At 42.9% G+C, this 16,724-nt stretch overlaps 1 protein-coding gene across 6 annotated transcripts in view; it reads right to left on the minus strand.

Annotated features, from left to right (window-relative positions):
- Positions 1-713: 713 nt before the first annotated feature.
- The window catches only part of LOC140390388 (myosin light chain kinase, smooth muscle-like), a 612,875-nt gene continuing 596,864 nt past the window's right edge, over positions 714-16,724 (minus strand). For all 6 annotated transcript variants that reach the window (XM_072475553.1, XM_072475527.1, XM_072475536.1 and 3 more), the window contains one exon: positions 714-6,977. In XM_072475553.1, coding sequence (XP_072331654.1) covers positions 6,736-6,977 — 242 coding nt within the window. In that variant the 3' untranslated portion in view covers positions 714-6,735. The remainder of the gene's footprint in view (positions 6,978-16,724) is intronic.

Raw genomic sequence — 16,724 nt, forward strand, 5'->3', positions numbered from 1 at the left:
TTGAATAAACTTGGTTTGTTTTCACTGGAACGACGGAGGTTGAAGGGCGACCTGATAGAGGTCTACAAAATTATGAGGGGCATAGATAGAGTGGATAGTCAGAGACTTTTTCCCAGGGTAGAGGGGTCAATTACTAGGGGGCATAGGTTTAAGGTGCGAGGGGAAAGGTTTAGAGGAGATGTACAAGACAAGTTTTTTACACAGTGGGTGCCTGGAACTCGCTGCCGGAGGAGGTGGTGGAAGCAGGGACGATAGTGACGTTTAAGGGCACCTTGACAAATCCATGAATAGGATGGGAATAGAGGGATATGGACCCCGGAAATGTGGAAGATTTTAGTTTATGGTCGGCGCAGGCTTGGAAGGCCGAAGGGCCTGTTCCTGCGTTGTACGTTTCTTTGTTCTTTGTTCAATGGTGATGAATTACAGTTAGCCCTGAGAGCCACGGAGTAGGGAGAGATAGCCAAGGTCTTTGCCGTGGTTTCAACCCATTGGAAAATCCACATGTGCATATCAGACAAAGGTTGGATCAGAGTTTGCTCTGACATCTTTTGAATTCAAAATAGCCGACTGATGGCCCCTGTCTGAATTTGCACCAGAGCACCGTCATTTGAATTAGCTACCAATGGGTTAGACATTGCTTATAAAGCTACACCCCTGCCTGAAGAAACACGTTCTGGGAAGGAGAAAATAATATTAAAAAATGGTGAAAAAAATTGAAGTGTTGCCCATTTCTTTAATGACTGCTTTCCAAAATACAAATACTTGGTAGCTGTTAGCATCATCAACGTTATACCTATTTCATACAATTATGGAAAAGGCATTACCAAATTTAAAATGTGGTTCACATAGATTATGGTGGAAATAATTTTTTGCATTTAGCTAAATTAAATTCATGTTGATAGAATATCATGTACAGCTTTAAATCCATAATTGCATTTATTAAGCAATAAGACAGCAGTGGAAAAGATATGCTATTCTATTGGTCATTTATTGAAACCTAAATCTGGTACATGCGAGTGAAAGAGTTGAAAAAAAGTTCCAACCTCGGAAACCACTGCAAACTACAGTTACATTTTAAACAAAGTCCTTTCATCTCTCATTTCGAAATGCCAAATTTTTAATATTGAGGATAATGCCATAGTACAGTGCAGTACTGTTAGAATACATCAGGTCTGTTAAAATCTGACCAATTCTTAATCAGACAAAATGTTGTAATATAAAAACTGGCTGACATTCAAAGAGACACACACAAAAATAGCCCTTGAATTAGTGTATTGTTGAATATAGGTGAGATGATATTGACACACAAAATATTTGTATATACTATCGTGAGGTGTTCATTATGAGCAAGGCCAACAGTGTGGGTTCACTTTCTGTACCGACTGAAATTATTAATGAAAGCTTTGCTTTCTCAACCTTGCTCCTCACCTGAGGTGTGATGATCCTCAGGTTAAACACCACTGGTCAGCTCTCCCCCTCACAGGGGAAAGTAGCCTATGGTCATCTAGGACAATGATGACTTTATTTAATAATAATAATAATTTTTTACTACCAATAGCCACCTCTGTCTCTCCATTTGTTATAACATTCATGCTTCTTATAGAGAGCTACATATTCTGCTTTCAAGTTTTCAATTCATGTACATTTCTTAGCAAAATGCAGCATAATACTACATGGATGCAATACACACACACATACACACCCAGCAGTTGCCCATTCCTAATTGCCCTTGAGAATGTGCTGGTGAGCAGTCTTCTTGAACCACTAGAGTCTATGTTGTGTAGGTACACCCACAGTGCTGCTAGAGAGGAAGTTCTAGATTTTTGACCAGCGACAATGAAGGAATGGTGATATATTTCAATTGAGGATGGTGTGTGACTTGCAGTTGGTGTTCCCGTGTGTCTGATGTCCTTGTCCATCTCGGAAGTAGAGATCACAGGTTTGGACAGTGCTGTTAAAGGAGCCTTGGTGTGTTGCTGCAATGTATCTTGTATTTGGTACCCACTGCTGCCACTCTGCACTGCTGGGGAAGAGGGTGAATGTTTAAGGAGGTGGTGATTAGGGGCTTTTCAAGCGGGCTGTTGTTTCCTGGATGTTGTCAAGTTTCTTGCGTGATGTTGGAGCTGCACTCATCTCAGTAAGTGGAGAGTATTCCATCACACTCCTGACTTGTGCCCTGTAGATGGTGGACTGGTTTGTGTGTGTGTGTGTGTTTGTGTGTGTGTGTGGGGGGGGGGGGGGGGTGAAATATGCGCTGCAGAATTCCCAGCCTCTAAGCTGCTCTTGTATATCTCTGGTACCGTTAGGTTTCTTGTCAATGGTAACCCCATGAACTTGATGGTGGTGAGTTCAGTGATGGCAATGCTGTTAAACATGAAGGGGAGATGGTTAGGTTCTCTCTAGCTGGAGATGACCATTGCCTGATATATAAGTGGCCCAAATATTACTTGCTGCTCAGTCCAAGCCATAGTGTTGTCAAGGCTTGCATTCTGGACACAAACAGCTTCAGTATCAGAGTAGTTGTGAGATGTTGTCAGGGCCCAGAGCCTTTGCCAGATCTAGCAATTCTTGATTTTATGTGAGTGAATCAAATTGGCTGATGACAGCGATTTGTAATGCTGGGGCCTCAGGATGAGGATGTCAAATTTCTGTTGATCCAATATAAAGCACGCACTCTCTTTTCATAGGGACATAGTACATTTGCTCAGAGGTCGAGAGCTAAGTCACAAGTCAGCAGAGTTGGAACCAAATGTGCACATTGGTGCTCCAGGGGTTTGGCCACTACATTGTGTACCAGTATAGAGCGCACTGCTTGGTGAGCAAGACCACCGTACTCTCAGGGCATTGGACTCATTATTTTCTGTAGCCAACAATCTTGGTGACAGATCTACCTTTAGATTTTATCAGTGAGCTTGGTTGGCTGGCCAATCATTTAGAATGAAGTACCCTGATTGGTTCAGCTATCCTATTCTGGGTTGACTTGGTTACGAGCTTCTATCACCAGGTCCAACATTTGGAGCCACCTCAATCCCAAAGAAATCTCACTTACCACTCCCCCTTCGCAATTTGGATAGCAAGCAGTCAGTCACACTATTATGTGTTGTGTGTACAGAAATGCAATATGTTAGGCATTCTCCAAAATCAGAATTGACCAAAATTAATTGATTTTGTAGAAGCCACTTCTAGAAACGGTAGTTAGCAGGGGTCAGCGTTATGTTTTGCATTCCGTGGTACATTATAATCTTTTTAATGTTGATTCATAAATAATCACTTGGAATCCCATAATGTATAAATATAAATGTATCAGTTTCAAAATGTAAATTTAAGTAACTGTTAGTGATTTTTTAGGAATAATAAGCTATCATAAAAAAACTGTAATGTTTAAAGATATTTGAGTTAATAAAAAGATACATGCCAGGTCAAAATAAGTCACAGGGATAATAACTGTGGCATTTGCTGAAAAATAATGTTGTGAAATTAGGATTTCCTATGGGACAGGATTTCTAGACTAGCTTAAGCAGCTAAAACGGGGATCCAAAAATACGTTTGTGTGATAGAAATTGTTTTAAAAATGTTGTTCTTTGGTATATAACAACAATAATCTGCACAATACGTCAATGAAAAATGTAACTGAACTATAGTTTTATAACCATTTTTGAAATGTGTAGTAAATGAAGTTTAAATTTAAATTGTACAATCTTTATATTACAATCTGAAACAATTTATTTATATCACTATAAATGGTTGGAAATAAGGATGACTTCCAAATGAAACACTGGTTGCCAAACCAACTCACTTAAAAGTTAAATGCTTAACTACAAAGTTCCTTTACTTGGATTGCTGCTGTCTATCATCTAAACTAAAATTGGTTTAACTGCTCCATGTCACAGGTTTTGACATTCAGTATTATACACGATGTGAGCTTAGATATGAATATGACAGAACAGTAATATGATGCTTTCACTTTGCAACTAATCCATGGTTAGCAATTTTTGACACAGTATCAATGCAAATTTGGAGGTGCAAAGCTGGTCCTGATCAAATTCACACAAGGTATAGTCTAACCTGGTCTTATGTCAATACTTAAACCTTAATTTTCTAATGATAGCAAAGATGGTTGAGTTGGTCCATGGCATAGATTTGACTGAGTTGGCACAGAGGGAGTATCTTGCTGAATTTTTCAACAGGATTACCTCACTTAACTTGAGTTAAATGGTAAGCCTCACCATAGGCTGCAGCTTGTCATTAAAGGAAAACTTATGCCGTTGACAGAAGTGACTCATTGTTGGCAATGGCATCGGTGAACATGTGGGCAGCATTGCTATTTCTGCAGCAGAAAGCTTAAAGGTCTTGCAGCAGCAGGAGCACCCAAGGAAAGTCTTCCCATTCATATCTGCAGCCAAATTTCTAGTCAAATATTCGAGATGCGATTAGCATGGAGAGATATCACTGACTGAAGCAATGCAGCCACCCAGATCCCTTGTAACTGGTTCCAGGTGAGGAATAACCTTTCTTGTATCAGGAGGAAGGTGAAAGTAACTGTTTTCAATTTTGCTAACAATTCTTGTGGGGACCACATGTACAAACTTAAGTTGAGATACGTTACATGCTCTAGATGGTTCCATTTGAAACACTGCACTTTCCTTGAAATCAGAGATGTTCAGTGAACAGCAAACATATTATTGACATACTTTAGTGTTGAAGGGTTTCTCAGTAGGGTCAGCAGTAAGGACGTAGAAGATAGCCAGCAAACCAATGTTTCTTCCACTTCAAATAATGTGGGCATTGCGAGCTGCCACGTAATGAACGCATCATGGCTCCTTCCTAGATAATGGCCCCAGATATATGTAATGATACCTCTGTGGTGAATTATCACCTGAACTGTAATTGAGTAAAACCTTCTCTTTACAAGTAGGCCAAAGGTTTGCTATGAAATGTCATGATGCCTGCTCGAGTGCCATCAACAATGTATTTCACTCAAGGAAAGTCTGCCAGCTAGTGAAAGCTAGCTGTCCTATACAGCTGATGCCTCCTCTACACAGGAAAGATTATACTTTGTCCCCTTCCTGATGCAGCAGATGTCCATTGTATTGGAAGAGTTAGGTGGCATGAAAACTTCATGCTGTGGTAATTTTCCCTTCTTTGATAAACCTGTTCCTCTTCCAAATATTGTTTACAGATTATCCTGTACACTTCTGCGTAGGTTGCTCTTGTGAACAAAAAGAATCCTCTCTCTGATATGTCCAGGCATGTGTGGAAAACATTGGCCTTGGAGGCAGCACTGAATGCAGGGTAAAATAGCTCTGGTATATCTGCATCTCCAATAGTTGAACTCTTCATTACAGCCAGATTCTTCTCTGAGTTTTGCATTATATTTGGACCTCCTGAAGGAATACCGTGCCAATTAGCATGGGATGATTTAAAAGTCAGCAGAAACCAAGAGTAATAAAAGAAAACATTGGCAAGGAAAAAAGCAAAACATAGGGAAACCTTCAAGAGCAAATCATGGAAAACTTAATTAAAAATGCAAGGACGAATTGAAAGGGACCCAAAATGTTGAGTGCAATTGGAATTAAGACGTGAAATGAAGGCTGGATTTTTAGATGTGTTCTCATTGCCAGCCAAACTCCATGCTGTGGGTGAAACCAGAGAGAATTAGGGCTTTTGCGTTGAAGTGCAAGACCCCTCTACTGCATCAACAAGCAACTGGATTGGACAATGCTAAATCCAGTCTATTTATTCTCTGATCTTGAATTTTAGCTCAGTACTGTTTAACAATACACTTTGCAATGTCTCATGGCATTATCCTTACATTCAGGTTGTATAAATTTGCGAGTTCCATTCCCAATGTTGGTTTTAGGTTCAAAGTGCACATTGTAAAGTGATACAGTAATATTAAAAATAATTTCCTGTTTAATTTTCAAACAGCACGATTTGGTAACCAATGTTACATTTCTGTGAAGTTTACATTGTTAGGGTTTTATTGTAAATCATAAACCAAGCTGTATGTTGTTGTGTCTAGCAATAAAAATGAATAACTGCTTGATGAAAAGAAGTTGGAGTGTTGGACTCCTGTTTGAGATCTGTGTTACAAAACCAGTAAAAGCATCAACTGGGTTGTCAAAAATCAGATAAGTGAGACATAAAAAGCAACGTGAAAACATAACAAATGTAAAAGGTGTAGTGTAATGGTAAACAAAATATGTGCTTAAAATATCTTTTGGATCACAGAAAGATCCATTCATCTGCAAGCGAAGAAGGTGGTTGAGATCCATAAGATTTATCAGTCTCTCATACATCTGTAGATGCAAATCGAGATGTACAAAGAACTGGGTCAATGAACCAAATGATTAAATTGGCAGGTTTCAAAATAACTGGTTTAGAAACATTAGGGTCCAAAAAATTCCTAAATCCCTCTGAGAAAGAAAGTGATTATTGCTGTAAATTGGTAAATGTGGGTGAAACTGAATGTTGAATATATAGTACATATGCTGTGGTGTTCTCATGGAGATATATCCATCATTAGGTAAGTGGGTGGGTTCTAATCTTAAATTTCTGGGCATGACCGCAATATTCAGTCGCGATTTCGTAGGCATAGAACACATATATTCATGAACACTTTCCATCCCTTGGAAATTAACAAAGAACTTTGCATAGTCAAACCTTATTTTGCAAGTGTTTTAGTAGTATTGAATCTGACATCAAAGAAAAGGCACATCCAAACAAGCAACACTTTTACTTTGAGTCAGTGTTACTCATCTCGTCTTCTTCCATCATTTCCACAATGAGTTCCGATGTCCAGGTTTCTTCTCCTAGGCTGTTGATGGCCTTGCAAGTATATTTGCCATCATCGTGTGCAGATACCTCAGAAATAATCAAATAGCAGTTTCCATCTTCGTCGTATTCAATTTGATAGTGACGAGACTCCTTGATAGGCTGTTCACCCTTGAACCAAATAACTTCAGGATCAGGGTAGCCTATAAACAATTTGAAATTACACAATTAGAAATACTCATATACCCAGGAACTGCAGTTACTTTTCAATAAATAAACACCAGTTGTTGCTGATGGATTGATCCTTCAGTGCAGCTTACAACTTACAATAATTCTTCCCTGAAAATGCTTTATTTTAGTGTAACTGCTATGCTGAGAGTGCAGATTTCTAAATTCTGCACTCTCGCCCTTGACGTACTGAACAATACGTTTAATGGTCAGAAAATCATGTCTGCTGTCTTAATAAAATGAATGATTACACTGTTTTTTCCAAGTTCGCAGATGTGAAACTGCTCTGGATGATTTTATATACATTATCAAACCTTTCAGGTATGAACAAAGATCAAGCGTGAAGGATTTGTGCTCACATTTCACATATTCTATCTGTTGGTTGCTATTTATGTTTAAAATAGGAATTGTATCTACGAAAAGAGAATAATACTTGCAAGAGTATATTGGAATGTGAGGAAATATAGGATATTGACACAGTAAGTGATGTATCAACATTGCAATAAATAGCGAATTAGATCCAGAATACAGACAGTCTGGATGATGCAGTTGCCAAGGAGGAACTTCTGAATATGCCCAATGACCAAGTTCACAAAGTAGATAGATAGGTGGAACATTTAGCCCATCTTAGTCCAAATCGCTCTTGATGTAGTACCCAACAGGTGCTGGAATATGGCGACTAGGGGCTTTTCACAGTAACTTCATTGAAGCCGACTCGTGACAATAAGCGATTTCCATTTCATTTTCATTTCATTAGGTCAGTTCCTAGAGTAAGGGCCCTTCCTGTTGATTCACTTAGTTCATATTTGTTTTATTTTGTCTTCATTATTTTTGGTCCGTGGATAGTTAATAGAGGCATACCTTTAAGTCGAGCCGAGGAAGTAAGAAATTCGAAGTGTCAGAATTGCAAATTGTGTTATGAAGTTTTATATTTTTGGGGTGAAGAACCCAGACTTTATGGCATCCAAAAGATTGGAGGGGTTTGCTTTGATTGGTTGGCTGGTGGCCAATGGATTGGCCAGGGAAAAGTATTCATCCCAGCAACTGATAGCAATTGGTTCCTTTCAGGTGGGGTTTTTCGAAGAGAACCCAGGAGAAGCCGCTGGACCCTCAAAGTGGAAGCAGCTCTCTCTCTACTGCCTACTGTCTGAAGGCAGAAGCTTCTAGATTCTGAAAGAACAAGCTGTCTCTCTCTCTCTCGATTGCTGGCTGCTACTTCTGTGAGTCGACAGGAAAAACCATCACAAGCTGAAAGAAAAGGTAACATCCACCTGAAAGCCTAGACTGAAGAAGAAACTGGAAGACGTCCATCTGAAACAAAGACTCTTAAAAGTTTGCCTTCATCATTATTCTACCCCCCTCTTTCCTCTCTGTGTTTTGATTGTGTGTATATATAGAGGCCAGGGCAAGTTAAAAGGGTTAGAAATTAGATAGTAGTTAACCAGTTGCATTTGTTACCTATTAAATTATAGCTACTGTTAATAAAACATTAATTGTGTTGAAGAACACAAGACTGTTTAAAATCTAGAGTGTTTAAAATCCAATCTGAAATGTTATATGGCTAGTGCTCAGTACAAGGAAAGAAAAGGAAAAAAATGTAACCACCAGAAAATAATGTTTCGACTAGTTTCCCTCTGCACATAACCACAACTAATGACGTTAACCTGGTGTTGTAAGACTTCTTATATGTTTTTATAATTGATATTATTGTAGCCAATCACTATTGGATATTTGGAGTTAGAAGATGTTTTGAGCATGAAGTTTAGATGCTTGCAGATTCTGAATTGGCATTGGAGATCTTCATAGAATCATAGAATTTACAGTGCAGAAGGAGGCATTCGGCCCATCGAGTCTGCACCGGCTCTTGAAAAGAGCACCCTACCAAGGTCCACACCTCCATCCTATCCCCATAACACAGTAGCCCCACCCAACACTAAGGGCAATTTTGGACACTATCGGCAATTTAGCACGGCCAATCCAACTACCCTGCACATCTTTGGACTGTGGGATGAAACCGGAGCACCCGGAGGAAACCCACGCACACACGGGGAGAATGTGCAGACTCCGCACAGACAGTGACCCAAGCCGGGAATCGAACCTGGGACCCTGGAGCTGTGAAGCAATTGTGCTATCCACAATGCTACCGTGCTGCCCTCATCATAGTACAACAACAATAACTTGTATAGCACCTTGAACACAGTGAGATAACCCTATGTGCTTCACAAGAGCATAATCAGATAAAAATCCTGGTATATTTTGCTATGTTAACCCGGCCATTTAAATGCAAGTTGCTGTTCCAGTAAACTGTGGGAATCCATAACTTTAGATAAAAATAGTGAGCAGTTTGGAATGCATGAGTTAGTCAAGGACAGTCAGAAAGGACTTGTAACGGCAAGATGTGACCGACTGATTTAATAGAATTCTGCAAAGAGGTAGGGTGGAATTCTCCCATTTTGAGACTAAGTGCGGTAGTAGGCAACTCTGCCGGCACCTGTCCCTCTGACCAGAATGGTGAGTTTCCATGCCAGATTCTGCACTTGGAACCTCATTAATTTTGCACAGGTGAGATCGCTTCAGAGTCACCTGGCGGGACGGTAGCTGATTCATCCACCCAATGTCAGCTGATAAGTTGAAGGTTCCCAGCGCCATATTTAAATACCAATCCAGCACACTCTCTCCAGCCCACCTGTCTTCACCAGGCCTTGCAGGATATCAGTAACCCTGAGGAGCAGGCTAGCAGCCTCAAGAAGAAGTCTGTTCCTCGATTCAATCACTGCCCACCCTCCCCCCCTCCCAACCCATACTGAGCCCATCACCTGCGTGGTGCCTATGCCCCATTTGGACCTCTACTCAGTGCCTCTTCATACATCCCCTTCCAGTAAACAATGTGCTATCCCTTTGACCCCCTTGTTTGTGAGTTTTTCATGAAGCCTTGTCAGGGTCCAGCTTCCCTACACTTGGTCTTCCCTCTGCTTTCCATTGTTCATTATTCTCATCCATCTTCTTGCCCCCCTGTCTGCCACTATTGACGAATGTGATATAAAATAGTTAGTTGAAATATATTAGTTACAGTAATGTAGATGTAGGCCGGTCTAATTCTAGTGAGTTCACAGACAAAGGATTTCAGAAAGCATGGCACGGAAGGGGGAGGGGTGTCTAGTGGAGGAGGAGTAAAGGATGCTGGGTAACAAGAGGCCAGGGGAAAGGAATAAGAAGTGAGCCAATTAGGATGTATGGCCAGGTCAGGAGGGGTATAGGATGACCTATGGGAATCGTTTATGTGAAACTTGATGTCATTTGAATGTATTTGTAGAGATTCCTTTGTCTCCAATAGCACTCGATTCTGAAGACCCAGGAGGCTGCTTGTGTTCTGGGTTTTTGTGAAGTGAGTCAGACTTGCAAGTCGGGTAAAAATAAATAATACTATGCCTACAAATTCATCTTGAGTTTTATTGAGGCCAGACTGATGGGTAAAGAATTCAACATTTGTAATTTGGTGCCGGAAACCCGGGATTTCTCAAGTTCTGACCAACCGGGAAATCAGAATTAGACTGATTTTGGACAAGGAAAGTGGAAAAGGGTCCACAATGTACAGCTGGAAAATGACCGCGCATTGATTTTTTCCCTCTTCTTATGGTCTGATTAGTCTGGTCACTCGCGGTTGGTACGGAAAGATCGTCTCGACGAAATCAAAGGTCAATCTGGGGATTAGAAAATTTAACCGATAGGATTTCAGAATTGATGATTCAGTTTTGGGTTAGTTTTGGAATTAATGGGACATCAAAATGATGGTTTAATTCTATGTGTGAGTGTTTTTGGTGAACTGATGGGACCTCAGATATAGAGGGTTCAGTTCAATGAGTGTTTTTAAATCTATAGTTGATTAAGCTAAAATTGTATCCTTGGACTGTAGTGGCGAAAAAAACGCAGTCTTGATGACTAGTTTGAGATTATGGGGAATTGCTTGGATAACACGAATGATCCAGGCACGCCATTGCAAATATTATGTGATATTTATCCAGATAAAGCGAGAAATTTTAGGAAAATGTCAGCAACCTTAAAGAACAAATTGGGTGACGAATGGCCACTAGGGGGCACTAAAGTCCTGGACATCATTAAGAAAATTCAGGGAAAAATCTGGAAAAAGAGCCAAAGTATGAAAGCAAAATAATTAACTGGATTATGGAGACAATATTGCCAAGAGGAAAGAGATAAGATCATGTTATCAAGTTGGCAAGAAAATGTCCTTAAACTGGGAATTCCAATTAGTGAAGGGGGGGAACCAGAAAACTCTGGAGATCTTGAAAAAGGAGCGTGCATTCAAAAAACGCGCAAGTAAACAGAGGGTGGACTCAAAAAAAAAAAGAAGGGCTACGTAGTTCAATGGCTGGCCTTGCATTGGCAGAAGATGAAGAATTAGAAAATTGGACCATGTCGGCCAGAGTCCCAACTGCACCAGTAGCATTGTCTGCACTAATTCCGGAACTACCAGAGTATCATAATTTATATCCAGTCTTTGCTCCCCAGATTCAAATCATGCCAGCCTCTCCAGCCCCTTCGGTTGATAGCTTGGGTCCTATTTTAGCATCTTCACTGTCTGTTAGAGAAGGGGAGCTCTGTTCAACAAGCCCAGTTAGCTCTAGGACCCGATCTCAGACAATGAGCGAGGGGCCTGATCCTATCCAGAAACAATCACACATACCACCTAGATCCCTTCAGACTGATATGGTAGGACAGAAAAGTATGAGAACAAAGAAACAGGATGGGGATGGTTCTGAGGAGCTGGAGCTCCCCCTAGTGACAGGGAAGGACGTTGAAGTCTTTGAAGAGCCAGAGGAATCAGCTAGAGCGCCCCCTAGTGAGACTCTGAGACAGTTGCCGATTAGGAAAATACCAAACCCTGATGCTGTGACGGCGGCTGCCCAGCCCACGATAGACATTTATTTCCCATGGAGACCCAGTGAGATGATGGCTATTCTGGCTGCAATCCCAGACAGGAAGAAATCTCCTGCTGCTTTCGTGGATTATCTGAGAACTACCTTCTCAGTTTATCAAGCTGATTCTAGGGACCTCTGGGCCCTAGTCCAGCAGGTTTTAACCCCAGCAGAGTACCGCAATCATCTCAATCACTTGAATTATGCTAGCCACGCCACACTCCAGCAAGCCCATGCTTTGGATGATGATAGACGGGCACCAATTCTGAATGCGTTGAATGTCACATTTCAAAAGCCCATAAACATTTCTGCTATCTTAGACCACAAACCTAAGGCCAGGAAGGAGGCTCAGTTACAAAGATTAAGACTGAGTATGTAATGAAAAAGGATGATCTGAGACCCCAACCAGTGGCAGAAACAGTGGCTTACCAGCTGGAACCCCAATATTGTGACCTTGGGTGGGTGGATCAACATGGGGTAGGATATCAAACCCACCCAAATGGACCCTCAGCTCCTCTTTATGGTCCACCGTATGTACCAACAGCTTTACAATCGCCGCCCCCTCTGAGGGGCCATTGGTCTACTGGGAGAAAAGGACGGGGCAGATATAGAGGGAACAATGCATGTTTTAATTGCGGCCATGCAGATCACTTGCAACAGGAATGCCCCTTTAAAAGACGGGCAGCAGAAGGAGACAACCCGACCCAAAGGAGGGGGTACCCACCAAGGGGAGGACAGACGAGATACACTGACTTCTCCCAGGCAAACCCTTTCCCAACACAGGATTGACTAGCTAATTTAGTCATAAGGACTCTCCAATCGGACAGGGAACCTATTATTTCTCTGCAGATAGGAGATCAACACTGCCCATCGACACTGGAGCAGCCATGTTTTCGGTGCAATCAGAACTTTGACTACCACTATCCGACCACAGCCAGCATTTGTCGGGGCCCCAAGGACAGGTGTGTGAGTATCCTATTTCTGAACCTGTGACAGTCACTTACGAGAATAAGTCTGCTGATCATCAGTTTGTGGTGACTACGGGATTGGACTGTAACTTGTTGGCCCGAGATTTACTGTGTATCTTCCAGCTACAGCTAGAGTGCGGAGGCGAAGGGGTAACGGTTCAATCATGGAGGATGAGACAACAGTGCTATATTTCTATCACTCCCCAGTGGTGGACGTTAGACATTGAACATTCACTGCACCACGTTACCCTGGCCTGTGACAGAACCGGATAAAACAGGGAGTTGGAGGACAAATACCGGCCGTTAATTGGGACGGAATGGCCAGAAAAGGTTACAGCCACAATCACGGGAAAAGAAGGTCCAGACGATTTTGTTGCAATACCACCACATTTATGGCCACAGTCAGCTTCTGTAGGCCCTCATATTACACGTCAGGTCCACGACCACCATGCCAAGGATCTGGGGCCTATGGTAAGGAGGGCAGTGGATCATTCAGATCCAACAGAGTACGCACTTCAAGTCACGCCAGACGGCACTTCCATAAAATATTTTGAGGTCCCTGAAACGATTAACACTCGACTTCAGCATCACCGGGGACGTGACGTTTTGGAATATGTCAATCCACAGGTCTGGGCGGAATACCCATCACAAGTGGGAAAGACAAATGTTACACCTATTAAGGTAACGATTAAGGACCATGTAAAGCTGCCTTCCATTCGGCAATACCCCCTGAAACCCCAAGCTGCCCCGTCTATAGACAAATTAATCCGAGAGCTGTTGCAATAGGGTATTTTGGTCCCTTGCCAATCAGAATGTAACACCCCCATACTTGCTGTGCCTAAACCAGCCAAATCAGACCAGTACCAATTACTACAGGATTTACGTTCAATCAATGCCATCGCACAGCCGTTACATGCTCTCGTCCCTAATCCTGCCCACATAGTGGCTCAAATTCCAGTTCAAGCCCGGGTCTTCGCCATAACTGATCTTCAGCACGCCTTCTTTGCCCTTCCACTCGCATCTGAAAGCCAATATTTGTTTGCCTTCACTTACAATGGACAGCAATATACCTGGACCCGACTGCCACAGGGGTTCGTCAACTCACCTACGCTCTTCTCCCGGTGTCTGCAGACCCAACTCCAGGCCTTGACATTGGAGCATGGTTCCACTCTAGAGCAGCACGGTAGCATTGTGGATAGCACAATTGCTTTACAGCTCCAGGGTCCCAGGTTCGATTCCGGCTTGGGTCACTGTCTGTGCGGAGTCTGCACATCCTCCCCGTGTGTGTGTGGGTTTCCTCCGGGCGCTCCGGTTTCCTCCCACAGTCAAAAGGTGTGCAGGTTAGGTGGATTGGCCATGATAAATTGCCCTTAGTGTCCAAAATTGCCCTTAGTGTTGGATGGGGTTACTGGGTTCTGGGGATAGGGTGGAGGTGTTGACCTTGGGTAGGGTGCTCTTTCCAAGGACCGGTGCAGACTCGATGGGCCAGATGGCCTCCTTCTGCACTGTAAATTCTATGAAATGTAGATGACATATTGGTAGCGAGTCCTGACGAGCCCAGTAACAGGGATGATGTGATCCAGTTATTAAACCACCTATCCTCGTTGGGTTATGTTGTTTCACAATCAAAGGTCCTGGTGGCTCAGACAAAGGTCAAGTTCTTAGGAGTTTTACTTACAGCCACAGAAAGAAGTCTCGAACCCAGTAGGATTGAACCAATATGCCAATTCCCCGCCCCTACCACAGCCAAGGAGGTCGGTCATTGGCTGGGTATGGTGAATTATTGTAGGCAGTGGATACCAAACATCGCTGTCTATACAAAGCTGCTGACGCCTTACACTAGTGAAGGGGGGAATTTTACTCTCACCACCGAGGCACTCGAAGCCTTCCGTTGCCTGAAGCAGGCCTTGTTACAAGCATCGGCCCTCGGTAGGCCCTTGTACGACTGACCGTTCCAGATATACTGGACTGTTCTGGAAGGATGTTCAACAGCGGTACTCACCCAGCAATATGGGGACAAGCACCGGCCCATAGCATATTACTCTTCCAAACTCGACCCAGTGGCGTTGGGCCACCCTGTTTGTACCCAGATCTTGGCAGCGATATACAATAGTTTGCAGGCTGCTGCCAATATAACTCTCCAACAAGATATTACGGTGTATAGCTCCCACTCGGTAATCGCACTATTGGGGCAACTGCAGACTCAGCATCTTACCGCAGCTCGTCAGAATAGGTATGAAATATACCTTTAGAACAATCCACGTCTGACATTTAAATACTGTACCACTATCAATCCAGCCTGTTTTTTTAGCGGTCCCCCTGTCCATGAGGACGCACCTGGTCACGACTGTTTAGCCTTGATTCAGGAAACTACCACAATAAGGGACGATCTGAGTGATATTCCGTTAGAACAACCTGACATGATTATGTATGTTGATGGCAGTGCATTAATAAGCCCCACTGGCCGGAGACTGTCCGGTTATGCAATCGTAGATCAGGATGGTCTGATCCTAGAAGCGGCCGCTTTTCAGACCCCTTATTCAGCCCAACAAGCCAAACTTTTTGCCCTTACCCGTGCATGTTTACTTGGGGTAGATCATCGGGTAAATATTTACACTGACCCATTGGGGTAGTTCATGACTTCGGACAGCTCTGGAATAGGGGACTCCTTACCTCGGCCGGCACGGAAATATCCCACCGGGGTTTAGTTAATGACCTACTGCAGGCCCTCCTTATGCCCGCGCAGATTTCCGTCATTAAATGCGCTGCCCATACAAACAGTAAGACCCCAGTTGACGTTGGTAATGAACAAGCAGATTGTGCAGCGCGGACAGCCGCGCAAATTCAGCAAGTGATGGTGCCTAAAATGTTAAGTCAGACTAAACGATCTGCTATAAATATGTCTGCTTCTGACAAGCCAATGCCAACCATCCAAGACGTCATAAGGTTACAGGAGGACGCTCCTGAGAGTGATAAACAAATGTGGAAACGGTTAGGTTGTACATATGATTCTGTTTCCTCTTTATGGACCACGCCAGCACATCAGACTTGTATGTCTGATGTACTGGCTTTATGGGTCATCGAATGTGTACATTTTGCAACTCATTGTGGGGCTCGGGGGACTAGTGATTTGTTGCTGGACACTTGGTGGCACCCTAAAATGCAGGGGTTGGCCCAGAGTATCAGTAATCGGTGTTTGATCTGTCAGCAATATAACACCGGCAAAGGTATCCCTTGTGGTATGGGGCAAACCCCGTTGCCCAATGGTCCCTTTGAGATGCTCCAAATGGATTACATTGAGTTAGAAAGGTGTCAATGTTATAAATATGTTTTGGTCATTGTGGATGTGTTCAGCAGATGGGTCGAGGCGTATCCGACTACCGATAATAAAGCTGCTACTGTGGTTAAAGTTCTGATGCGGGAAATCATTCGCCGGTACGGTATACCAGCTCAGATAAGTTCTGATAACGGGCCTCATTTTATTGGGCAGATTAACAAGGAGTTTTGCTCCCAGTTGGGCATACGCCTGCAGTTACACTGTGCATACAGACCGCAGGCGTCCGGGTTGGTTGAGAGACACAATCAGACCCTCAAAAGTAAATTGGCTAAATTAAGAGCAGACACGGGACTGACATGGCTTAAGTTGCTCCCCGTTGCCCTCTTCCAGCTGCGGGTTACACCTGCGGGACTGGCCCGGCTCTCTCCTGCCGAGATCCTTTATAGCAGGCCCCTTAGAACTCCCTGGAGCCTGCATGTTCCCAGACTGGTTCAGTTTCACCATATGACTGAAGTAATGACCACCTATGTTCTAGCCCTCACT

This window comes from Scyliorhinus torazame, chromosome 2 (genome assembly GCF_047496885.1).
Source record: "Scyliorhinus torazame isolate Kashiwa2021f chromosome 2, sScyTor2.1, whole genome shotgun sequence".
Classification (NCBI taxonomy): Eukaryota; Metazoa; Chordata; class Chondrichthyes; order Carcharhiniformes; family Scyliorhinidae; genus Scyliorhinus; species Scyliorhinus torazame.